Source organism: Electrophorus electricus, chromosome 10 (genome assembly GCF_013358815.1).
Source record: "Electrophorus electricus isolate fEleEle1 chromosome 10, fEleEle1.pri, whole genome shotgun sequence".
NCBI lineage: Eukaryota > Metazoa > Chordata > Actinopteri > Gymnotiformes > Gymnotidae > Electrophorus > Electrophorus electricus.
The window spans coordinates 18,744,674-18,771,113 of record NC_049544.1 but is presented as its reverse complement, the minus strand read 5'-3'; the positions used below and the strand labels follow the sequence as shown (position 1 = coordinate 18,771,113).

The window sequence follows — 26,440 nt, the reverse complement described above, 5'->3', positions numbered from 1 at the left end:
CATTTACGAGAAAGGGTACGTAGTAGCGGCTTACTTTAGTCAGGAATTGTTTCAGGAAAGCCTCGCTAATTAAGGTCGTTAAGAAAAGTTTAGGGAAGCTTTGGGAAAATGTTAAAATTATATAATTTAAATTCGTAACTACCTCATTTCCATCCAATTGTTTCTCTTTTACAAGTCAATTTTCCAATTATTCTTCTCATTATACTAACACCCAAGTGCCTGAATGAGATTCTGTACATGGCTTAAATGCTGCTTCCTCTATAGGCGAGAACTTCTCTATAAAACATGACAGCTCACGTGAGAATTGAGTCATTGGTCCTCAAATGTAAGCTGCACTATATTAAAAAAAACAAACAAACTGAATCAATGTATGCTACTTTTTGATGATAAAAATGACTTATTTCTCCTTAAACATCAAAAGGATTAAACATGAACAAAAAGCAGACAAAAATCAGCAGTTTTAATTGCAAACCAGAACAAGTCTTCAAACAAAATCAACTCTATAATAAAGCATTGCTCTACAGACAAAATAAAGCAGCAGAGTTAAATCAGGAAGGAGAAATCCTAGTGAGTGTTAAGATTTAAAGCAGACGCACGGTTTTCCCCGTCACTGTTAAATAGTCCTCATCTGCAAGTGCTCTAAGGGCCTCATCAAACATGTCCTTCGTTATGGCCTGAAATAAAAAAAACAAGGGTACTTACAAGGTGGTAGTCAAAGCTCAAGGTTTCCCCTTAAAACTAAGTTTGTTCCTGACAATTCATATTTTTCAAATCACATATTTAAATATTGCCACCTGGGTTTAATGAATGCACATTCATTCTGTTAGTAAAGCTGTGTGTGAGTGAGTGAGCTTACAGCCTCTGACTGTGCACGAAGATCATCAAACAGTTGCTGGTATTTCAAGGCTGGTGTTTTTCCCTTCAACTGGATGAGTTTCTTCAGAGCCTGTGCTACTTCCTCCTTACGCTTCCGGGCTGTAGCACTCATACCTACACACAACAATGCCAAAACATACCACTGCTTAACATGACAATATTCAAATACACTGACTTCATAAAACATGATGCAGTTCTCATTCTGTAAACATGTTGAAACTCAGCAAGTGATCCATCATTCATTCATCTACCAGACATGCACTTCATCACACACTCTCCATATCTTTCACTCAGCATGTCAGGATTAAACTTATACCTGTAGTGAGGATGGAGATATCCACAAAGCCTGTTCTGGGATCAGTGGCAGACTGTTTCAGAGCCTCTCGGTGCAGTCTCTTGGCTTCTTCCACATCAATGGTCTCCACTTTGTCAGAGAAGCGCACTTTGGCGTGAGCTTCAGCCAGCCGGATCAGAGATTCCAGCTGGCGAGGGTAAGCAGATACCATCCCCCTCCCACTGCCAATCTTTCTCATGTCCACGTAGGCCTGGAAGTCATGACCAAAAAGTCAGTACCAAACAACTCCTCAAATGTAAGAGAATGAATGAAAGAGAAGCACTAGTTCTAGAGGGACACAACATCGTGGAGTTCAGCAGGACCCGAGCACTTTAGGACAGTGCTGGACTCCTGACGGAAGCGTATTTGCTTCCTTCATACCTCAATAAGCGCCTGACTGGCCTCCTCGCTTAGCCTCGGACTGACGCAAGTGCGGGCATAGGCAATGTAATCCTTAAGGACGGCCATGTCCAGGTACTCCTCCTCCACCTGCTCTTCACTCTGGTAATAGAGGGCCACCAGGTGGTGTGCCAGACGCCGGTCATATGCCTCATCCTGCGGGTCCAGCATCAGGAAAATCAGATCAAACCTGAGAGTGAGACCAAAAAAAAAAAAAAAGAAGACAGAGGGTGAGGGACTACCGTTTTGGGACCTGTGGTTCTCAATGCTGGGAGAAGCCCTGAGCAGCTTCATAACAGCACCTAGCAGTTTCAAGGTGCATTAGACCCTAGTTTACCTGGAGAGGAGTGTGTGAGGCAGCTGGATATTTCAATGGTGGTTTTTTTGGGGTTCCACTGCGACTCCACAGGATTGGCTGCTGCCAGGATAGAGGTCCGTGCATTCAGCTGACAAATGATTCCAGCCTAAAGCATCACAGAGAGCACCATCAATTTAGGTTCCACCACTCATGGACTGAATGACATACTGTCTAGTGCTACTCAATTATAAACCATTCAAAATTAATTAAAAATGCACCTCACCATAGCAATGGAAAGCATCTGGACTAGATGTAAACCACTATGGGTCAGCAGGGTTTTACTTCAGCAGTGTGTCTGGACTAATAACTAAAGCTGTACAGGTCTTATGCCAGTGTGCACCTGCCTTGGCAATGGAGAGGGTCTGCTGCTCCATGACTTCATGCAGTACAGAGCGTGTGTTGTCGCTCATCTTGTCGAATTCATCAATGCAGCAGATGCCGTTGTCGCTGAGCACAAGCGCGCCAGTCTGGAGCACCAGCTGCCGTGTCTCCGGGTCCTTTGTCACGTACGCGGTGAGGCCCACAGCACTGGAGCCTTTGCCTGATGTGTACTGCCCACGGGGCACCAGGTTGAACACGTACTGCAGCAGCTGCGACTTGCTGGTGCCCGGATCACCACACAGCAGGATGTTGATCTCAGCGCGGAAGTTGCCACGACCCGTCTGGCTGAAGTCCTTCCGTGTGCCACCAAACAGCTGTAGCAGGATTCCCTGAAACATTCCCAGCACATCAAAAGGGTGCATTAGTGTGGTGATGGATATGGCAGAAACAACTGATCACTATATACTGCTGTAGTGGTCAATTTGCCTTTTTCATGGACTATAAATTCAATTGCTAATGATGCGCATGCTATACCTAGAATAGTCTAATGCTAATGATGCAAGAAAGCAGCCGAGACTAAGATTTTAAAAATGTCCAGCGTAGTAAACTTTATCCCTCACTAGCTACCAGTAAATACTGCTAGACTTTTTGTTCATTTTCATTGAAAAAAAAACAAACAAACCACAAAATAATTAAGATCGATCATGTTAGGCAGGTAGTCAGAAGATACCCACCATCTTGTCAAAAGACACAGTCGCAAGCATTTGGCAATGATATGCTAAAGGACACGCCCTGCAAGAGTTCCTTTCAATGTGTAAAATAAGGTAGTGATTAAATACTAACAAATACGTTTCTGTATAAACCAGAAGTAGTCGATAGGCAAACAAACATGCACTGCACCTTTTTGATGTCCTCATGTTCATAGATGCTGGGCGCGAGGGCAGACGAGAGCCGTTCATAGACGTCAGGCTTGGCTGCGAGCTCGCGGAGCGTGGCTACACGCTCCTCCGTGAAGAGTCTCTGCTCATTCTCCTCATCCAGGCCGTGCAGACGCCGCTCGTCTGTCTTGCGAAAGTGGATGGCGTCGAAGTGGGTCCTGTACACAGACTTCACCTGGCTCTGGCGTGGGTTGACTCGCATGGGTGCCGCTCTGTAAATGCCTGTGGAGGAACGCAAGGGGTCAGAGCTCTGAAATGGCCTGCACTTTTAAATGTTTGATTTAGTTCATTACTGTCCAATTACACAATGAGCAACTGTTTTTCCAGAACCTTGGGGCAGGCAGAAGCACATCAGGAGGGCAGCGCGTACCTGTAATGTTCACCCGATCTCCAGGTTGTACTTTGTCCACCAAGTCATTGTGGGCATACACTACAGTGGTGTGCGGGGTCTGACCAGCGGGCATGTCCTCTGGAGATTCCTGGAGCTTGATCTGTCAAACATGATTAAAATGCTGAAAAGAGAATTTCACAGGTGGAGGTGAGTATTCCAACCTCATCTCCACTGAACTGCAGAAGCCAGTACATGTCCTCCATACTACTGCTGGAGGCTTCAGCACTGTGTCCATCTGATGAGCTGCATCCATGCATCTGCCCCAAGGTACTCACCATCTGTTTGTCAGAAAAGACTGAGCGGTTGTGCACCAAAGCCATGCTGTGGGTGGTGTTGCAGTTGCGACAAACTGCAGGCTCAGCTATGCGTCCTCGGTCCACCTCCACTTGCGTGCTGAATGCACACACCTGGCAGCGGAAAAACGCCTCCTGCATTTCTGGGATCAGCTGGGAGGTGCGGATCACCATGCCACTGATAGTAATGAGCTGGTCGATGTCTGAGAAATGAACAAAATGCCAACATCAACCCACACCACAGGCCACACCATGATGAACAAGTAACCACTAAAGGAAGTACACTGAGCTGCAGCCATTATTCTTCACAGCACTGACTTCATCCTCAACAAAGTTCCGAGTATGAGAAGAGTGGACAGGGGACAGAGGAAGACTCACCCTCAGGGTTGAGGCTACGCATGTTCCTGGTCTTCAAGGCACTGTAGGGACGCACTTGGATTTGATGCTCCAGGATAGAATCAGGGAAACGGTCGAAGAACAGTTCATTGACTGCCATATCGAAAGTGGGGATTACTTCCTGAGTAGAAGAAAGCAATTGGCTTAAAGTTAGTGCATTTATACTCTGAACGAGAAAATTAAGTTAGCTTTCAGAGGGCAGAAGAATGTATTTCACTATTCACAAAAAGCAAAGATACACACATACAAAAGAGATGCTGCAGTATTGATCATAATGTGCAGCTCATCACACACCCAAGATTATATTTTACTAGTCAGCATCTCAAGCAAGTTCAGCAAGATTGCCCTACCTAATACTCTTCAGACCCACATCATTCTTTATCAGAAAAAAATATTTTAAATCTTATGCTAAATTAAAAACATGGCAAAATGTGTCACACAAAAGACCAGGTCAGCACGTGACTTGTGACTTTATTGACTCACTGAGCACACATCAAACCCATGTATCGCCAAACAACTTTGCTGGTAAATTCTGCTACCAGCCAGCACTGACAGACCATATCATCCAGAAAAGTTCCAGCTTCCCCAGCCATGTGATCTAAAGTGGAAAGACGGGGGTTACCTGAGGATAGCAGATGAGCTGTCGGTACAGGTCGGCATCAAAGGCCTGAACATGACCACAGTTCACATTCAGCACCGGCTCCCCAACAACACTGATCTGCAACACACCGGTGACGTCTCAGTGACAACATGGACAATGCCACTATCAAGAACACCATAAAATCTTACTCACCCTTACTAAAGTTCTTCATCACACACAAAGAGAACATTGGCAATAAAACACTAAGGCCTTACACATGCATAATCAAGGGTGACGTACCTCATCCAGTTTCTGCATGTAGAGAGGTTCATTCAGATCCAGACTAACGTTCTCACCTTCACGTGAGGTGGGGTCAATGAACTGCTGCAGGAAACGCTGCAAACAAACAAAAGCTCGGTTTAAAGCCTCTGTAATGGCCTATTTCACTCTGTAATGCCTAGGAAGGTGAACAGTTAAATCAAGCCATATTCTTGTGAAATTTTACATATAACAATCATTCACGTCGGATATAGAGATCTGTGAGGTTTAGAGTCTATATACTGTATATGGATGGTCATAAGGTGTTACCTGAAACTTCTCCTTACAGGTTCCCACATTGACGTCAGTGCCCCATATGACAAGTTTCTGCCCGGCATTCTGCTCACTGGGGGCCGTAACGTCTCCCGATGGCTGCAAGAACAAGTTAATTCACACCAATACCTGAAGATTCAGCAACCAAGACCAAAGAGCACCAAACGCATGGCCAGGTTAAAAGATGAATACAACTGTTACTGCGGGTCACCTGAAGCATCATACCCAATTTATCCGCTTTGAAGCTCTTATTTCACAGTCTAACTTCTAATTTATTTTCAGATGCCACAAAATGTAGCTTTAAATTACATTCGGTCAGATTTATGACACCCGCAGCTTTCCCACTCACAGGCTCAGAGCACAGGTCCACCTGCGGGGCTTTTCTGACAGAACCGAGGTCGGGACGCTGCCTGGCCGGAGTTCCACGGCTGGGTGTGTCATAGATAAGTGGAGAACTTGCGTCCACTTCACTCTGTGAAACTGACAGAAATGAGACAAAACTAATGTAAAAAACTATTTCAGACTGCATACTTGACTTCACATTTCAGCCACATCATACAAATCATCCAAAGGCGAGTACGTACCAGAGCGCCGAGGTACAGGGCTGGAGAAGAGTGAGGTGTCCTGCGGGGCTAGACTCTGCAGGTCTGTGCCAGGTGAGGTGGGCAGGGGCTGCAGCTCTCCTGTTGAGGACTCCTGGGCCCCGTGGGGCCGTGGGGTTAGAGGGTCCTCGCTAGCAGCTTTGTGCACACAGACATTTCAAATATTTTACACAAGTAAATATATGACAGTTAAGAGTAAGAAACTTGGTGATAATATTGTGGTGTACAATAATGTTGGTTTCATGCAGTAGATGCAACAGATGGACCAGACAACACAGAACATTTAGCTAGCCAAGTCCATGCATAGCACTCTGGATGGACATTTTACATACATCGTACTGTCTGACATCTGGCTCTACAACAGCTTAATGTTTCTGTAGTTACCGGTGAATGTGTGATAACTTACGAGTAGATGGGTTGCTACTTCTGACACGTTTACGGGCACTGGAGGATGGAGACGACATCTTGACCTCTCACTAAGAAGCAGATTATTCCGAATTAGTAATCTAGTGGCACATTCAGAGAAGAAAAGCGAGTTCAAGCACATGCTTTAAACAGTTAAGCAATTAAACATTTAATAAGTTTAAGGCATTGAAAATGTCGAACATGGCAAAGCCTTTTTTTTTTTTACTAACTAGCTAGGATAGTTTGCCATTGGGAGGCGGGAGGGACTGAGCCTTTTAGATAACCAACTAGTTAGCCATCTTAGTTCGCTTGCGTAAAATTTCATGTAAACAGTTAACATTACTGGCTGTTAAGTCGAACATGGCACACGTAAACGCGTTTTAGTTAACAAGACAAAACAGCAAGAGAGCAATGCAATGAAAAAGCAGCAGCAAAGCGACTTGAAATAGGCGCAAAAGTCTACGAACACCAACAAGCTTAAATGAGGGATCAGACAAAAGCCAATCAGGCCACTAACCAAGAATACCTAACGAAGGAGGGAGCGAGGAAGTCCCTGTCTATCTTCAGATAACTTGTGCCCGCTATTCTAGGTTATATTAAACTGTAGTTAAACAGTTAATGGCATACCACGGCTTCTCATTAAAAACACAAACTGTACATACGCCACATAAACTACAGAGAAAGTTAATAGACAAATGTATCTCTTCATTTTCTATATCTCACAATATCTTTAAAATATATATTTTAATGATCACAAAATATACCGTCTACGAAGCTTCTTTCCAAAGAGACACCGAGTGGCGCAAAATCGCTTGCGTGACGTATATTTCGCGGGAGAATTTAGACCAATCCAGAAACTAGGCGCAAGAACATCTCCGGCAGGGGAAACATTTGAGGCATACGTTTGTGTATGTATTCAATAAAGAAATCCATATTCCGAAAGGTTGATGGCAGTAGTGGCATACGTTAAATTAGTTCCACCAGAAATAGGAGGCTTAAATGGTCCTGAATTGTGTTGATGTTCAGACAGCTGTACAGTAAATGACTCACCATCTCTTTGGTTTCTTCCAAAATTTCCGCGGCAAAACCTACAAAGAGTCACGTGTCCTGACGAACGGCTAGGGCGGGGCGTTGGATTGAAGTTGAATAGTTGGCGGGGAGGTTAGGGAATTAGGAAAGCTTTGCTTATCTAACTTAAATTAAGGTGAAATCTTAGTGTTATATTATTAAATGTAAGTAGGATACTGTCGTGCAAGGTTGCCTAATACGACACAGATTTTCCTTGATAACGTCACTATGGATTGTATTTTATGTTGGTTGCGGGTTGGAAAGCGGGTCATTCGGGTGCCTTGGTCCGTGGTCCACGAAATAAATCGGATCTATAGAAAACTATTCGGCGCACCACACAAGCAAAGAATAAACAAACGAAAGCGGCATGTTGTGTGAAGGGTGAAGTTGCGATATTTATGTCCGCCAGAGGGCGTCCATAAACACAGCAAGGGTCGCAACGCTCAGAGTGGAAAATAAAAGATCCACATGGTCTCAGTGTGATTTAAAGTGACTAATTCACTGCTTGCCTTGACAGAATATCCAGTATTTTCGAAGAGCATGTGATGTCCTTTTATAGCGTAAATAGAAACCTGACTTTTAATTTCAAATATCACAGAATATGAAATAACAACTGTAGCTCACTGGCGTAGCAACGTTCTTTCTCTATTATCATTTATAAATTCATGTAATTCTAAACTCATGAAGTCGGCTTATGAAGTAGACCTACAAATGACGTTATCTCCTGCAACTGTTGCTAAAGTCTGTTATGCAAAAATAAGGTGTAAAGAACTTATATGGGTTAATGTGACAAACGCAGTGTTGACTGATGGTAAAAAAAAAAGAAAGAAAGAAAATTGTTTAGACTTGTTCCCTTCCTCAAAGTCTACTCGTAGTAGCCTGGTGGGCGTCTGCACTATTGAAGAGCACACCCTTCTCTCCTAAAAATGGGAATTGAGGCGGAACATGTGACTGGCACTGGACATGACTGGCTTCACAAAGGGGGTGGTGAACCTTTGACGTAAGCAGCGAATATATACTTATGCACTTGAGTTTCACAGGTTGCCTTAGAGCAACAAGGACTGTGACACCTGTTCCAGAAGAGTCAGGAAATCGAGCCTTAAACTATAGTTGGGAATATTGTACGCGGTTTAATGGTTTAGCCTAGCCTGCAAAACTCCTGGCGTAACAGGAACTGCTTTCTCCAGACGGAGACAACAGGAGCCCTCTCGTTTCTAAATCATTCAGCTAACCACGCAGTTGTTTAAAACGGCGGGGACAGCTGCGTTCATGTGCGACACCTACAACTTGGATTCGCAGTGCGTGTCACCACCATGCAATATGAGCTGGGCGATGGAGCCTACAAACTTCTACGACAATAAGTTGAGCGGTGTCCCTGGAGACAATAAACCTATGCGAGATGGCACTAGCGAGGACAGTAGCATGGTCGAACTAAGCAACGCTCATGCCATTTATGATGATGAAAGCGCCATCGACTTCAGCGTTTACATCGACTCCATGTCTTCAGCACCAAACTTCGAACTCTGCAACGACGAGTTGTTTGCTGATTTGTTCAACAGTGCTGTAAAGCAGGAAAAGGCTGACTTATACCAGCCAAACACAATATCAAGCAACATGCAGTTGTCAAACTGCGCGTTTTCCGTCTCAAAGGATTTCGGAAAAGGAAGTTTCAGTGCGCCAATAAAACAGGAGAATGACTGGAGTGACAGTGACATGTCTTCGTCGTTGCCCTCGCAGATAGAGACCTGCGCTCAGACCTCCGTCAGCTTGCATACCGGACAGCCAACGCCTCCGACAACGCCGGAGCCACTCTCTGCGGAGTCCATCACCCCATCCGGACAACGGAGGACGGGAAAAGACAAGATTAAAAAGACTGTTGACCGATTTAGTCCGGAATATCGCCAACGACGCGAACGGAATAACATTGCTGTGCGTAAAAGCAGGGACAAGGCCAAGCGGCGCAATTTGGAAATGCAGCAAAAGTTGATCGAACTGAGTGCAGAGAACGAACGCCTGCATAAAACTATCGATCATCTAACGCGTGAACTTAGTAGTCTCAGAGCCTTCTTCAAACAGCTTCCCGATTCAGCATATGAAACGCGTGCTACTGCTGACAGTCGGTGACACGTGAAACCTACCAAAGCTTGCCTTTTAGAAGCGAGCTATTCGAACATACCTCAAGGGACTTGAATATGCATTTACGCTGTAGCATACGTGCATTGAGTTACAGCTGAACTTTGGCACTGAACTTCGAGTTGCTGCCCTTTTTGTGAATATCTTCGGATTTTTTTTTTTTTTAAATTCTAAATTATTACAAACTTCATACGTTATGGTACGTTTTATAATTCCACTTTGTATTGATGCCAGAGCATGTTTTTTTTGGAAACTTTATATATAGTTTGTACAAAAACTGGAACATTGTTAGTAAATGAGTAATAAAATTACATGAAATCTTGGCTCGTCGATATGAATGAACGCAGTCTTGAATCGGGTGGCATGCAATGGGGCGTGACCACTCAAAGTGAATCGACGTGTCTTGCTACTACTCGAAAAACAGATTACTAGCTATACTCAAACCAGAAATTTACCCCAGCTCATCAATAACCATGCAAAACTGACACTCACTAGTGGCATGTTCTCTTTCCCTGGTTGTACTATGAAAACATCCACAGTGACAATGCCACATTAAAAATAAAATGTACACACCGTGTTTTTATAGCATAGGCCCTATAGCAATACACGTTACAAAATGTTCTATGTACAGTTACACTGGTAGCATTATGCTCCAGGTGTTCATTAACAGGAGTGGAAGATGATGTGGATGTTTGAGAGGCTGTTTGCAATGGAAATGAACGAACAAGACCATAGCTAATCAAAATTAGTGTTTAAAATCCTATTCAGTTCATGGCATGAGAAAAACAGCAACATTTGACGATGCTACAAGAAATCTCAGCCTCTACAGGCTTAAGGGTATGTAAAAACAATTCATTTGTACTTATGTTTAGACTGGCAATATACTATGTTTCCTTTGGTAATGGACAGATGAGTGATGCAAAGGTTATCCAAGGTACACAGGTGTATCCATGAGGGTGGGTCATAGAACAATCTCCTCTAAACCCATCCAAAGGGTGGATTGCTTGCTGATAACATGGATGAAGGCACTCAGAGGGCCAACTTTCTTCCCAAGCACATTCTGCACCTCATATCCCTGTGGATCAAAGCAAATAAGCAAACAAAATTTTGTGCCTGAAAACATGGACGCTGTCAAACACAATGAATATCAAATCAAGTTCACCACTAGAGCATGCAGGAAAGAAAATGCTGGATACCAATTTCTCTGGAATTCTTAGGCTGCTTGTTCTGTGTGCACTTAGGTTCAGTGAGCAGTAAGATGAAATAGAAGTCTTAAATCAGGTACATCAATGGCTTATGAGCTCTGGTGGGCTCTTGTTTCTGATCAGTGATAGAGGCTGCCTGCTCTGATTTCAATGACATCATAACAGTCTCCACCCACTTGGGCAGAATATAAACATAAGATAACATGTTGACAGTGTTACTTAATACTTGTTATTAAAAATCCCTTCAAATAAGCAAAATTATAGCTACAACCAGGGCAATCACATGGTTTGGTGTATTTACTACAAGCGCTGGTTAAATATCTCTCCTGGGTTATGCTACTGATTTGAAACAAAAACTTTACAGTTACAATAAAGAGAACATGAGAAGAATCTCACCTCAGTATATCCGGTTGACTTTAAGAGGGACACTATGGATTTCTGTTGCAGCTGTAAAAAAGTACACAAACAAAATTAATTGTTGAAAAGATACAACTGTAAATGTTAGTGTAGCGTAATATTAATGTCGTGTAAGTAATTTCATGTAAAGTAGTGAATTGCTAGGATGCTTTGGTCAAGGAGCTTTAAAGATGTTGAGGAATAAGCTATAAGCAAATTATAAGCAAGTGTGTAAAATGGTGCACTTCTTCACAATCATACATGAGCAATGACAGTCATGTACTACTCAGCACATCATAGATGGGTACCTGAAGCTTTAGTGTGCCGTTTAGTGTCCTAGTATTATGCAGCTTCTTAGTGTCATTACGGACTCAGTAGGAGAGAAATTACATGTTTTACTAGCAGTGTACATGTAATCTACTTGCATCTCAGTTTCATAAGATGCTAGTGTAATACTCTTAGTGTTTAGGAAAAATATAGGGGGATAATGAGATGTAATGAAAATGCTGCAAAGAAGAGCAGATTGTTACATTTTCCTTCCTCTCTTGAGAGTTTACATGTGCAGTTTATGGAAATACACTAATATTTACATTAAAAACCTGCAATTCTTGAAACATGTTTCCAAAGCTCACCTTAATTTTCACAGTACTGTGAGTTAATGAAGGACAACTGAGAAATACTTCAAGTTGCATCTTTGTGGTTGGTTTGTCCACTACTCCACATTCTGCACAAAGAAACACTTCCCTAGAGAGAGTAGTATTTCAGCTTTAGTTAAGGTTTTATCCATGCTATTTTATCAGGTAATAAACAAAAAATGAAAAAAAAGTTGCATATGATTTTCATCTCATGCTTTTGAAAGAAAAAAAAATCTAGTCATGATTTGTCCTTGTTTAAGATGAAGTTTTGAGGCTTTCCAGCTTTGAACCTTTTGGCTTTGTTTACAGTTTACTGCATTGCTGTAAACATAAGTAGTCATCCCCACTGACTTCAATTAAAGGAATGGTTTAGCAAAAAGTCAGTCAGTTTTGCACTAGAGCTAACAGGCTAATGTGGCAAAACTAATGGAAACCTAATTAGGGGATTAAATGCCTCTTAATGTGTTTAAACCATGTAATAATGACTTAACATTTTTTTGTACTAATTACAGTTAGTCAAAAATGTTACTTTTAGATGTCACAATTAATATTACGGGACATGAGCAGTTGAGTTTCAGGCAATAGGTATTATGCAAACTCCTTACTTTAGCAGGCAATGCAGGTAATATAGGTGTAAAAATATTCACACTGCAGCGTCAAGGCTTAGGATAGGGAACTTCAAATGGACTTCTGCCTTACTGTTGCTTTTGCTGTGCCTCTAAGCGGTCACTGCCACACTGTCTGCAGGAGAGCCAGGAGTAAGCAGAGTCCTCATCCACTCCCACCACCTCTCCTGCACAACAGGCAATACATACCAAGAAGAAGTATTAAAAGGCAATGGGTCTCAACCAGACACTACACATTATGGCTAGTAAGAATGTAACAAAACTCCTAAATGAATATATAGTAGGAAGAAAGACTGCCGAATGACAACCTGCCAAACAACACGGCAGATGCCTCGAATGTCCAATTCTGAGGCTTACTTAAAAGTTCTTGAAACTTACTTGTTAACCACAGTAACTTCAATAGACAGAATATCAACAATGCAGAAATCTGGAACCCATCAACTGTAAAACAAATTTGTACAGCCTAACAAAAATACTATAACGTGATCATATTCACATGTGACATCCTTTACACATTTTGCAGACTTCACCACTAAGATATTTGGACGACTCTGATGCAGTTTATGTCAGCTATATGTATTTACTTCACAGAGACTAGTCTGCAAATATGTACCAAAAGCTAAAATGAGAGAACAGAAGTAAAATAAGGACTAGAAGTAACGGTAAAATCAGATAAGGAGAATAATACCCTCCACTGATCAAAAGAACAATTCGTTACAGCCACTGGTCCTGAGAACCAAACCAAACATGAGATCCAGATCAACTATGAAAAAGCCTATTACAGGAGAAACTGAGGGCAGCAAATGACTAACCACAAGAAGGCCCCCAAAAAAGTGAAAAAGAACAAAGAGAGACCCAACAAACAACTGGTTTGTTTTAAGGAAACTAGCATGCTGCTCTCAGAAATCTTTGGATTTCTGGAATGCACCAATCCATTACAGCATAGAGGGGGTTGGAATGTACTGACCTGTGAGAGTGCAGAGTGAACAAGATGGGCTCTCCAGGCTGAGCTGATCCAACAGAAAGGGTTTGGGCGGTGATGGGCTCCAAGTTAGGGCCTGCTCAGAGTCAAAATGCAGCACAGACTGCCCCCAGCAGAATATATGACCTACAGCAGATGATTGAGAAAATGAGTTTTGTTCTATGGCTAGGAATGGCAAAATGTTTTACTACTGGCTTTGATGTGTACATCAGATAAATCAGGCCTTATTAACAAGCTTCTCTCAGTTCCCTTATTATAGCCTTCAAATCACTGGAAATTGGAGGTTACAGTACTATCCAGCAGCTTCCCGTGCTCCATCATAGCGTCTCTGAAGTGCAGCGTGGGCCTAGTCTGGGAGGAGGTGATGGCCTCTCTGATGGAGCTGTGGAGCAGGCAGGAGGAGCTCACATGCACAGGCAGTGTCCTGTTCCTGATCCCACAACTCTGCTCATCCTGCAGGCTGTGGTCCGTCACAAACAGCAAGAAATCTTTCTCTCCTACACTCTGGAATGTCTATTGTGTCATTGGTACAAGCATGCCAGGGAAAAACATGCATTACTTATTAGACACTAGAATATCAATTATTTGTTTTGGGCAGTCAGGGAACATACGCTTACACTAGGGACATTGGAGACATGTTAAGACCACTTTTTGAAAGTGTCATAGGAGCAATAGAGCAATAGATTTGCATTTCTATTTCATCTGTGTAAAGTGTTTTCTCTAGAAGCTAATATCAGAATCAGGAAACATCTGTGCTTATATTTTGTGCCATATGATGTCGACAAACACAGCACAACTGATTTTTCTACTTATTTTTATCAAAATAAATAGAAAACAATTGTACCATAAATACATTTTAAACCATAGTTTAAAACATGCATGCCCAAGGACTTACTATCTTAGAGGGAACACGAATTTGAGGGGCAGCTGAAAAGAATGGTCTGCATTCTTGCCCACAGCAGTATTCATAGTAAAGTTATGCCTGAATCAATACTGTTGTTAAACAAACAAATTAATTGAACTGCAGTAGTGTTTCTGCCTTGGTAGTCAAAACAAAACTCAAGAAGAATGATGAATCAATAAGATTCTGCATGCATTTACCTGTTCTCGCTTATAAACAACAGTCGCTGTGAAACTGCACCGAAAACTAGTGCAATGATCCTATAGAAAAAAAAAAATAAAAAGAGGAAAAAAAAAAAAAGACTAAAGAAAACAATGCAAATAAAACAAACAGTATTAGTACTGGATGCTAACTAATTTTAATACATTTTAAAGTAAATAAATATATTAATGAATCAATACAAGTGCACGTGTGTGACCTGTAAAATCTCTCGGAGGGTCTGAACCACAGGTGGACGGTATAATGGGGACATAAGTCGAACGACCACACCGTTCTGCTGCCCAGCCAGCCTGTAGCAGAAGCTGGGTGCTGGAACTCTAACCTACAAGAAACAGCAGCATAATATGGATCCTCAACTGATCACACCTTGACTCTCAGCAGAGTGCATGCAGGGTAGTCCCTCTTCATTTACTTCATTTAGGAACCAGCAAAAAAATGTAGTGTAGAATAATTCATAGGAGAACAGCTGCTGCCAGCTGAATGCCGGTATCAGCCGCAGGAAAACAGAGCAACAGTAACACAGCAACAAAGCACTCACACAAGCCTCCCCAAGTGAAGTCAAATGTCTTTGTAAGAAGTCACAATATTTTTGTGCTGTATCTAGTATGGCGGTATTGAGGAGAGCAGAGGTCTGAAGAAAAAGTAGAAAAAAGAATGAGAATGCTAGGGTAGCTTTCTGTAAGGATCCATTTAAAAGTTAAGACCTTATTTAGTAAGGAGAAATCTGGGAGGCTGAAAGTTGGAAAGAATGACGATGAGGATTTCAATATTGTGTATTCCTATAAGGATAAGGCAAAAGAGCTGGAGCTGCCAGCAGACATTCAATCAGTGGGTATCAGAGTGGCAAATGGATGTCAGCCCACCAAAGTGTAGTGCAAGACTTGGTGCATCATGCAAAGGCAGGCTCTGCACCAGGACATAAAGGAGTCCTGTTATCAGGTGTTTAAAAGTGCATCTGAAGTTTTTATGGAAGATGATGGAAAATGAGCAGGGAATATTCTTATTCCAAATGAGAAGCATGCTGTAGCCATTGAGAAGTTCTGGCCTATAAGCCTTCTTGGAGTGTAAGATTTTCTTTAGTATCATCACCTGGAAACTGGCTGCATACTACAAAGTGATTGATATATCAATGAACGTATTACAAGGATGTTAGACTTTGCAGGTTGTTTGGAGCATAGCTGATGGAGCGTAGCTGATTTGGCAGCAGATTCAGATAGCCAAGAAAGAGGGTAGGGACCTGCATGTGGTTTTCCTAAATTAAATTAAATAAATTTGGCTCAGTACTGCATTATCTCTTATGGAAGGCATTTGGGTTCTTCCAGGTACCATACAGGATTACTTGAAGATATTATTTTGAAGATATTCAGTTCTGTTTTAATAAAGGGGAGTATGGTATATATTGGCAGCAAAACGTTACTATTTCAATGTAAGCATTTACGATGGTGATGGAGGGGATGATTAGGGCTTCTAAGTGGGTTGTATGTGGGGAGACGCTGCAGGACAAAACACAGCTCCCTCCAATTAGGACATACATAGCTGACATGACAACACTGACAACTGCTGTACCATGTAACCGATGGCTTCTCCAGAAGATAAATGATAATCTTTGGACAAGGATGGTTGACAAGGATAGGCAAGGATGGAGGTTAAATCTAGTATGTCTAGAAATTTGTCAACTGTGAAAAGAAAACTTGCGTATGAAATTTGTAACCTTGCCGGTGGGGCTGTGTAAGGCCTTAGTTACTGGGGAGGCCAATGTGGGTTTATGTCTAAGGTGGTTTTCTATATGGTTGGTTTAGAAGTGAACTTGAATGGGTTGGATACAGGATGCCAAACCTTATTGCTGAGGTTTCTGAAGATGTTGTGGACTTAATTCAGCGAAACACAGATGAAGGGAGGTTGCAAGGTTGTGTCTACTGTGACAAGTGGGCTGGGCCCTATGTGAAACACTACTGGTTTGGCACAGGATATTTACTTCCTGTGTATAACTACAATCCATTTTTTGCTGACTAAGTGCTGAACTGAAAATGACAAAGCCTGTTTATATGTACTGTGTACTTGGACACCTAGATGCAGTTCACTGCGTTAGTGCATTTTGACAAAAACTATTAACAGTTATAATTAGGTAGGATAATTTTGGTAGAAACTACCTAATTACTTAGATTATATTTGTTTCAAGGTAAAGGAAAGGTGGTTTTGTGTAAGTAGTGGTTAATGTACTAAGAAGTAGAGTGGCATACCACGGTACTGGTAATTAGTACAGTGGTATAGAGTTTTGGGTAGGAATACTGATTGGTAAAGAATAATACCATGTAGTCCTATTCAGTAACAGTGTTTCTCAGTGCTGGTCTTAGAGTATGTGTACCTTGTACATTTTAGAATTCTTTGTGCTTTATACACCGGATTAAATTCATAAGGGTGTCAGCAGCATGTTGGGCAGCAGTCTCATATCGGCTAAGAGAGTCAAAGGGATACCTACTGCCTGATTGCACACCAGGTCCCTGTGAACCCTTATGGGAACCGAAGGCGGCCACAGACTGTCAATCAAACTGAAGAGTTGATTATATCTATGAAGAAAGAAACAGATGGTAGAGATCACATTTTGGTCACACATGCACACGCAAGCACCTGCACACACCCCTCTTGAAATTATTTTTCATTCATAGAATAATCTTATTTAGATCTCTAAATAGTACATCGTCTAGACTATAGATATTTACTTATAGAAATCCTAATCATAATGTTTCACTTTCTATGAAGTTACTACTCAAACATTGTACCTTTTCTTACTTACTAAAACAATTTTTTTTTTAGTTTTAGTAAAACTAGAATCATAAGGAGACCGGGCATGTGGACACCTGTCTTGACAGGAGCTAAAATGGTATCAGGAAATTCTGTCACACACATACAGCTACAGAATACAGGCATGGATCTTAGAGAAGGTTCAGGGTGATAAATAGGGCATTACATCTCACAGGACTACATCTCATAAAAGAGTGATTATGGGGCCATTAATCTGAGGTCTGAAAGTTAAAGTTATCCTAATAGATCATGGCTGTTTACTTCCCACAGCTGGTGGTCTGGGAGCCCCTGAAACTGTAGGGATCATTTTGAGCTGGAAAAGAAGTGCCACAGTGTCTGTTCCAGTAAAGTAGATGCTCATTGTTCAGAACCAGTTCTGCAGCCTGTGAACTGAAGGCCAGCTTATACTCGACCCGCTCAACTGCTCCTTCCAGTCTAGCCAGAGCCACCTTTAAGCGGCTGAGCTTAATTCTCGCACAGACAAAAAGGACCCTTTTGGTATATGTAAGGAATTTCGTTTGTATATTACTATATGAGAGCAGCCTTTCTGGCTAGTCTTAATATGTTGTCTTTTCTCAGTATATAGGGGTCAGGCTCAGAGCTGCTGAGTGAATTTTCTATCTAAAACACATGGTAGTTTTATTGTACATGCAAATTTGATTGTACACCAGTACACCAAGACTTGATCTTAGTATGACAATAAACAATCTAGTCATAATATCTGATTTTACTCATCCTTAGAGGAGGGCAGACCCTAAGATAGATACCTGGAATATCAGACATGGTAGTATATCTCACACTTCAGAAGGCTCTCACCTCCCACTGCCAGCCCATTAAAAGTGCTGCTAATCTGAGCAGGAGACGATGGAAGCAGACAGTGGAAATATACTAGGGATCAGTTTCCATGTCAACACCAGTTGAGGGCAGATGACTGTTACACATGCCAAGCTATGGTTATTTTCATTTCAATTCAGAGATTGATGAAACGTCAGCTCATAAACAATGAACAGTTTTTATGTTTTGGGTCTATACTCCAGCAAAGTTTACTTTAAGATAAAACAATGATTATTTTAATATTAACCTAATATTATTCATTTAACCTAATGAATATTAGGTTAAAGTGATGAATATCAAGGTACTTAGACCTCCAAAGCTCTTTTATACACAGTTGTTATTATTGTCGTATTTAGTACTTGGATGTAAATCCTTCAAAACTGATGAATTCCTAAAATCTGTGACCCACAGACATCGCTTGATGCTGAGTATCTTCCTTAGTGACACCATGTCATGAAGCCATTTTCAGTTTGTTTGTTCTGAGGGATTTGATTCAGTTTTGTCTTCAGTAATTGCAAGACATTTTCAGTGGGATTCAGGCCAGCAACTGACTTGGTTAGTCAAGAACATTCCATTTTTATGTCCCCGAAATATTCCATATTATGTTTCATTGTCTTGCTGTAATGTGATTTAATAGATCTAATGTTAAGACCAGTTAAGACACTTCAGAATTGAATCATGAAAGTTAGTGAGTTTTGCTGGCAGTCCCTACAGCCAAACCAATAGACTGATCTTTTTTTTCTGTTGCCAAGACTTTACTCAAGAACAATACAGACTTTTTTTTAATAGTGTAGTAATTGTTTGTAAACAATGTACCAAACCAAGTGATTTCAGCACCTGTGGCTCTGGTTAATTATTATTGGCTTGATTTAGTGGTCCTCATGTTGAGAGACAGCACAATCAGACTACAATTGCAAAAGCTACATCTAAGCCCTTTGTTAGCTCTCATATGTGAACTAACCATGCAATGGCTGTCAGCCAGCCATGACAAAACCAAGCAGCCAGTTGTCTAACTAGTTACAGTTCTTGTTAATTTGGTGGGAGGAGGTGGGCATATTAAAAAGGGCTATTTCCTACGTTTCCTTCAATACTACTGTAAATGTGATTATTTACTACTGCTCTGTTATACACTTTAATTTTAGATTCTTTTAAATTTATGTTAAGGAAATAACTTAAAAATGAAATATATTGGTAATAATTGATAACATAAGGCTGAATGGTGGTCACCTTTCGCGAGTGAGACGCTTGATCACTTTCAGTGTCTGCAGCACACACATTCTTCCCTCTAGCAGCTTTGTGTAGTGTTTCAGCTCCTCTTCTGAAGACACACACTGCAACTCCACCTCACTGAACATACCATAGGCATCTTGCACCAGCATACACAACCTGCAAAGAAAGAGAAGGCAAGAGCAAGGGTTCACAGTAAACCTACAAAACTGTGACTGTAACAATGAGAACTCTAGTACTGTTCTGGAGCTGGCATTCATTCAGGAAAGTGAAGAACATGGAAGCCAAGTATATTTGGCAGAGGAATAGATGGGAAATGCAGGTGTATAAAGATACTAAAGAGCTGTTCAGCTAATCAACCAATTTTATTTCCCCCATCAATGGAAGCCATAACATATGCATGGAGTATGTTCCTGCTCTTATATTACTGAACACACAGCCATGGCCTGATCTACTGACTGCTAGTGTTCATCAGCTAATAGACTGGAGTTCAAAAAGGAGAAAACAAGGAGAACATTAATTTTATTAGAGTATGTATACATTTCAATACAATACAGCCAGCAAAGATTCAAGATTTTTGTAAAGAGGTGAATGGTTTCAAATGAGGGTCTACAGTGTATGTCCATATGTAGATTAACCAGTATCACCTTCCTGATTCAAAGATTAATACTTCCTATGTGGCCAACAAAAACCTGAGAAAAAGAAAGTGAAATAGGATTTGATTTCTAAACAATGATGGCTACAATTTTTAAAAATGCCATTATACTACATTATATACATATGTATTACATATATCGGATTCTGTCATTTAATCATCTGAGATATTTAAATAAAATTAAAACGCATCAACATTATTTTATTACAAGCCATCTAGTAGAATGCAAAAAAAGAATGAAGTAATGTGAAATCAAATGACACTTTCATCCAAACTTTCTCTATGTGGTATCATAACAGATCATCTGTGAACGTTGGCTGTGATGTTTGATTACAGGTCACTGGAAAGTCAAAAATAAATGAAACAAAGTCAAGCAATTGTTTCTGCAATGAAGAGATCACTGGACGCAGAATATATGAGATGATGGGTCCAGGTCTGAGAGACAGATGTTAAATGGCTTCAGAGTCACGAACAGTGAGGCTTGTTTAGGCCTGTGTGCGTCTAAATGAAACTGTAGAAGTCAGGGGGTGACAGAGCAGGAATGAAACTGAGGCACCGCGTGCTTAGAACAGGTCGACATAAACAACTACCTCCACTCTCTCCATGCTCAACCCCCACCCCCAGCCCTCCCATCCCCGCCCAGTTGGAAGGAGCTGTCAGCGCCTCCACTGGCCCAATATTATTGGCCAGCAGCAGTGGCTGGCCACCTTCAGGAATTTGTTATTGTGAGTAATCACATGAATTCACAGCAACTTGGGGGCGCTTCCTGGAATGAACGAACACACACACGCACACAAACAAACCCTCGCGCGCGCGCGCGCACACACGAACCCACGCGCATGCACACGCGCACACCCACCCACACCCCCACCCCCCACCCCACACCCCCACTGAGAAATAGCCCTCCCTAGCTCAGTGCTACCATGAAACACGATTGGTAGGAACAAAGTAGGCGGGCTTCCTTCCACCACTGACTTCACCAATAAGGATGCAGTTTGTGATAAACAGGCCTGTAATCAGACACCTCAAGCACATTTTGTTCTAACCTTTTCCTGAAAACATCCCCCTCTCCTCATCTCTCTTCAAACTAAGCACTTCTTTAGCTTGTTTATACTCCCTGTTACGGGAACTAAATATTGTCTTGCAGCAAAAAAAAAAAAAAAAATTCTGATCACTTTCTGAAAGCTAGAATGATCCAGAATAGAACCTTAAAACAGGTCAGTGAAGCTGAAAAAAGCAAGTTACTGATTGAATGCTAAAGCTCCTCTATCTTTCAGTATGATCTACAAGGAGAACTTGTTTAAGCCTGTGCACTCACACACATGCACATGTCATATATATATATATATATATATATATATATATATATATATATATATATTTTTTTTTTTTTTTTTTTTTTTTAAGTTGTTAAACTTGTTAATCCTTTAGCCCTGACAAAAAGTATACAGAACTCTCAAATAAATTAATCTCTTTCTCACACAAAGAGAGCACGCGCACACAGACAAATATTTTCATGTTATAATCTATGGCCAACAATCATACAACCAGAAATGTCAAAAGTGTATTCAGTTATTCAGAGCAAGCTACAGCGTGTTGTTAAAGATTCTGCCTCTTACAGCATAGGAACCAGGTGAAGACAGATAAAACTATGTTCACTGCTTGGTAGCGAGATATGCTATTCAGACAGTATGTAACAGAAGAGATGACGAGTGAAAAACGTGATCAGCATCTGCTTTATGACATTTGAAAGACTCAAAAACTATACAGACACTCGTGCACTTCAGCTCCATCCATGTCACTTGTTCACACTCCCTTACTATTTTTCTTATGGACTCATTAGGAATGGGCATAGTTAAAGTACTTCAATTCATAACAATATCTTTTAATTTGGCTGCATACCTATTGGAAATCTAATATAATGCTTTAAAGTAGCAAAATTTGTTTAAATTAATAATATTTATACATTCTAGTTGAGGTAAACTGACTGACACCAATCCATAAACGTACATATACATACACTCACACACATCAATCCACCCTGCCAATATCCCACCGATAAGCACCAAGATTCTGATGTTGTCACACACACAAATCACTCGACACAAGTGCATGTCTTTTCAACAGTTCAACAACTCTATCCCTCCAGAGGTTGTAAAAAGGTTTTTTCCCCTACTTTTCCCAGAAACTCTGGCATGCAGGCAAAGTCCACGAGGCCTTTACAGTGCTCTGTATTTAACTAGCAATGTAAAGTATGTAAAAGGCAGAGACAGAAAAAGAGATGGAAAAAAAAGAAAAAAAAACAAGAGAAAAAAAACAGCGAGAGTGAGGAAGTGACAACAGAGAAGTTGACTATTTCTGACATGTCAGTGTCCACATGTGTGTCAGACTGCTGGTCTGGAGTCAACTGAGAGAGAGTCTGTTATGCGTCTGTGGGCCAGTTCTTGCTTGAACATAGACATCACCCTGACCACAGGTCAGGAGGTCATGTCCAGACTTGTCGCTTTGCGTGAAATTCTACCCACTGATACACACACACACACACACACACACACACACACACACACACACACGTGCAGACACCATTCAGTGATAGAGACAGATGAAGGTGGCCTATGTTTACAAGAGACTAGTGTGTCTGGCAGGGATTGCCTTACTAGTAGTAGTCAAATGACTTTCACAGTCTCTTTCCATCCATTTCTCTTTCTAACTCTCGGTCCATTTCCATCTTTCTAACAATCTCTTTTTTTCCATCTGAGTAGCATGTGCATGTCATCTTGTTCCGTCAACAAGTTCGACCCTCTGCTGTTACTGAGCACAGCAAGAAAACAACATGTGCAAAAGGACAAGGGTGTGCATGTGTGTGTTTTTGTGTGTGTGAGCATAAGCCTAAGTTTATGTCTTATATGCATAATCAATGTGTGTCTGTGGTTCACTGGCAGGGCCGGGCTGTCTGTCAAATCATGCCACGTGGCCTGTGGGGGGGTAGAATGAGTGTGAACTGCTTGTACTGGGAGGAGCTTGCTGGTTAGTCATTGATAGAATCTAGAGCACACACTTTCTCTTTTTTTGGAGAGGTGAATGTCCTCAAAAAAGACTTGGAACTCCTGCAGTGTGGTTTATAAAAGATCCGAATACACCATCTCTTGAACACACAGACTCACAAACATTCATATACAATAACAGTCCACTAGGTGACTTTCTGAAAGAAAAAAAAAAACAAAAACAGAAAGATGACAGTAAAATGTGAGCTCTGAAAGAAAGTTAAACGTAGCCCCACTGCCCTATAAGTATGGCATGGTTTTGCTTTCCAGGCAGCAATATCGTGTGACCATGCAGTGTCGGAGCACTGGAATCAGCACCTCCTTTAGAGAAAAGAGTTCCAATTTCACAGATGTTTTTAACTAGTAATTTAAATATCCAACAACAAGTGACAAACATATATTTACTGCCTCCTGTTTTGATTAAACCTGTTCTGACAGGTTACTCATTGTTATTCAACTGCACACTGATATTGTACTCAATCCAGAGGTCATAGCAGACCTCACTATTTTCACAGAATGTTCTAGTTCACTAAACATTTGCACAGTTAACTGTTTGATGATACTACAACCTCTGTCTTCCTTGCCAGCCTCCTGCACTCCAGCTGGGAAAAAGCTTTACTGGACTTCAGCCACTGTCTTTGTCGCACGGCAAGTCTGAACCCAGCACTAATGCCCACAACAACCACATCAGACATACTGTTCCAATCCCTGAGAGATGACACAGCATGACACCACTACAGATACTACTGATACCCAAGAACCATGCCAGTTTTCTCAGAAGGTACAACAGCTACCAGTGATCGCTAAAAAGATACTTCCAAGCCGTCAGTTCCCTATAGTGCATCATAGAACTAAGCATCCCAGATGGTCCGGTTAAAAGAAGGCCTTCAATGCATCATCATCATCAAAAGGGAACATAAACATGGAGATACTTAAGAGCACTTTCTCAACAAGTCTATTATTTTTACCAAGAGAAATATCAATATACAGAAATTCTTAAGAAGTCACCCATTACTCTCTATCACAGTAAGGTATAAATATGAAATACAGGCTGCTCAGTTGTTGATCAGCATAATCATCTACTTTAATCATTATAAGCCTGTCTGGCTTCAAGAGAAGAGCAGAAACTTCATGATAATGGCAACAGCACTTAGATTTGAGCCATACGTCTCAGGCAGGTCCTACAGCGTGTCGCAGAGGGGTGAGGTGTCCAAGTGACTCAACATAAAAACAGGAAGGTATTCTTCAATATTCAGTGCTTAGCCCTCTCCTCTTTTCTCTGTTCAACACATTATCATCCTGACACATGGATTCTTTTACCACTATTATGCAGATGAGATCCAGCTCTAACTGTCCTTTTTCCCAGCAGACACTACAGTTTCAGCAACAATTTCATCCTCTCTCATAGATACTGCAGTCGGCATGACAGAGACTACGTTCACACAGCAGGTAATTGTAGCCCAATTTAGATTTTCTGATCAAATCAGATTTTTTTTTGTTAGGCTGTTCACAATATCTATTTAATGTGACATATCTGCATAAGAACAGATCCCACTCCTAAACTAAATCACATGCGCAAAAGAACAATGCTTCACATGGCATGCTCATCCAGAGATAAACAATCAAAATGAAGTCAAGAGTAACAGCCACTAACAATGTTCATTTAATCTGCATTGGTGGCTGGCTGAAAATTTGCAAACAAATTAAATATCCCACAAACAAAGAACACCAAGAAAGGAACAGAAAACAGATTATCTTATTTGCTGATCTCTTCTCACCCACTAATTACACAGCTAGAAACATGCATTCCCATTCCTATAGTTATGATTAGCTGCTTTTTGCTATATACAACAGTAATAAAAAAGCTCCATGCATTCAAATGTTGCCTGGCTATCCCACCACTGAAATCCTCCCTGTTTTCATGCATCTAACCTTTCCGGCGGCATAAAAGTATAATGAATGCCGAGTTGGACTGAAAGAGTCATATGAATTCCGATCTGGATATTCAGACTGAGGTGTGCATCTCAGTACTGACATATCGGTATTGACACATATCAGATATGTACCATATGAAAGTGGCCCGAATCAGAATTGAAAATGACAGATTCAGTGTGGTTTTTGCTGTTCACACTGCAATGCAAATGACGAATCTGTCACACATATGGAGGAAAAGATCAGATTTGTGCCATATTTACCTGCTGTGTGAATACAGCCGTAATACCAATTCTAGTACAAGGTATCAAAGACAGAACTTCTTGTTATCCCCAGCCAGTAGCACAGTCCGACATAGCTACACAGTCTATCTTGGAATTTTTTCACCATCTCCTTCGAAGACTGCCTAGAACCCAGGGTTAGTGACATATTAACAGCCCATGTTCATGCACCACTAAACCACTACAGATGGTCCATAATGCAGCAGCCTGTCTGGTCTCCACTAATCTAAATGTGCACCACTGGCATCCTGTAGATACTCACAAAGTCCTTGATGGTTTATTTCAGAGTAGCAAAGGGTGCAGATTCTGTAAACATAAATCACTAATCTGGTCCTGTGTTCCATCACAACAACTGCAATCTGTGAGTGAACAGATATCAGGATATACACACACTGCAAGGGCCAAGTTCAGACTTTCCTCTCACATGGTTCTCCACTGATGGAAAAGGCTGTTCTGTAAAATCTGCAGAGTCCATCACAAGAAAACATCTTTCATGAGCACCTGAATGATAATTAGACTTGCTTTACCCCTCAGTGCTTCTTTCCATATGAACATCTTAGTAAGACAAGTGTAATACTCATTATTGGTTACATACTTGTTACCCACTTAAATGGACATTCAAATGTGAATGTGTAGGGACATTTTATGCAAGCTATTTGGAAGATCTGTACTGGTATAGAATACAGAATTTTAATGCAATGGTAAAACACTGATCAGATATAGGGAGACTAATGGCTTTTTAATACCAGTGCCAAATCTCAGAATTAGATCTAGGGCAGTAAACTTTTGAGTGTGCCCTAAGACATTATGAGCAACACCAACAGAGACTAGAATGGACACAAGATTTGAATACTCAAATCAACAACTACAGCTTTCACTCAACAGAAAGATAAACAGTCTTGTTTTGTGATCAATAAGAAATATTCTAAAAAGTGTAATCTATGTCAGGAAGCCTAGATAATACACAAATAACACACACAAGTTTTTTTGACTTTCATTATGCATGTCCATTATGC

General features: G+C 41.1%; 3 protein-coding genes across 6 annotated transcripts in view; 1 reads left to right on the top strand and 2 right to left on the bottom strand.

The window, feature by feature from the left end:
- Positions 1-441: 441 nt before the first annotated feature.
- On the bottom strand, positions 442-7,497 carry mcm4 (minichromosome maintenance complex component 4). Its single transcript, XM_027016926.2, is given in 18 exon segments — positions 442-674; positions 857-990; positions 1,193-1,421; positions 1,592-1,799; positions 1,947-1,980; positions 1,983-2,073; positions 2,312-2,677; positions 3,189-3,448; positions 3,597-3,717; positions 3,893-4,113; positions 4,289-4,427; positions 4,929-5,024; positions 5,187-5,282; positions 5,475-5,576; positions 5,827-5,957; positions 6,062-6,217; positions 6,486-6,555; positions 7,249-7,497. Coding segments are annotated over 17 exon segments (2,535 nt in total). The 5' UTR covers positions 6,544-6,555; positions 7,249-7,497; the 3' UTR covers positions 442-581.
- Positions 7,498-8,583: 1,086 nt separating this feature from the next.
- cebpd (CCAAT enhancer binding protein delta) lies at positions 8,584-10,008 on the top strand. The gene has a single exon (XM_027016948.2). The coding sequence runs from the start codon at positions 8,822-8,824 to the stop codon at positions 9,674-9,676; it is 855 nt and encodes a 284-aa protein (XP_026872749.2). The 5' UTR covers positions 8,584-8,821; the 3' UTR covers positions 9,677-10,008.
- A 236-nt stretch (positions 10,009-10,244) lies between these two features.
- The window catches only part of spidr (scaffold protein involved in DNA repair), a 37,152-nt gene continuing 20,956 nt past the window's right edge, over positions 10,245-26,440 (bottom strand). For all 4 annotated transcript variants that reach the window (XM_027016944.2, XM_027016945.2, XM_027016946.2 and 1 more), the window contains exons 11-20: positions 19,513-19,671; positions 17,129-17,216; positions 14,849-14,971; positions 14,631-14,690; positions 13,823-14,042; positions 13,515-13,655; positions 12,621-12,714; positions 11,919-12,030; positions 11,287-11,337; positions 10,245-10,760 (exon numbers count right to left, since the gene is read on the bottom strand). In XM_027016944.2, coding sequence (XP_026872745.2) covers positions 10,647-10,760; positions 11,287-11,337; positions 11,919-12,030; positions 12,621-12,714; positions 13,515-13,655; positions 13,823-14,042; positions 14,631-14,690; positions 14,849-14,971; positions 17,129-17,216; positions 19,513-19,671 — 1,162 coding nt within the window. In that variant the 3' untranslated portion in view covers positions 10,245-10,646. The remainder of the gene's footprint in view (positions 10,761-11,286; positions 11,338-11,918; positions 12,031-12,620; positions 12,715-13,514; positions 13,656-13,822; positions 14,043-14,630; positions 14,691-14,848; positions 14,972-17,128; positions 17,217-19,512; positions 19,672-26,440) is intronic.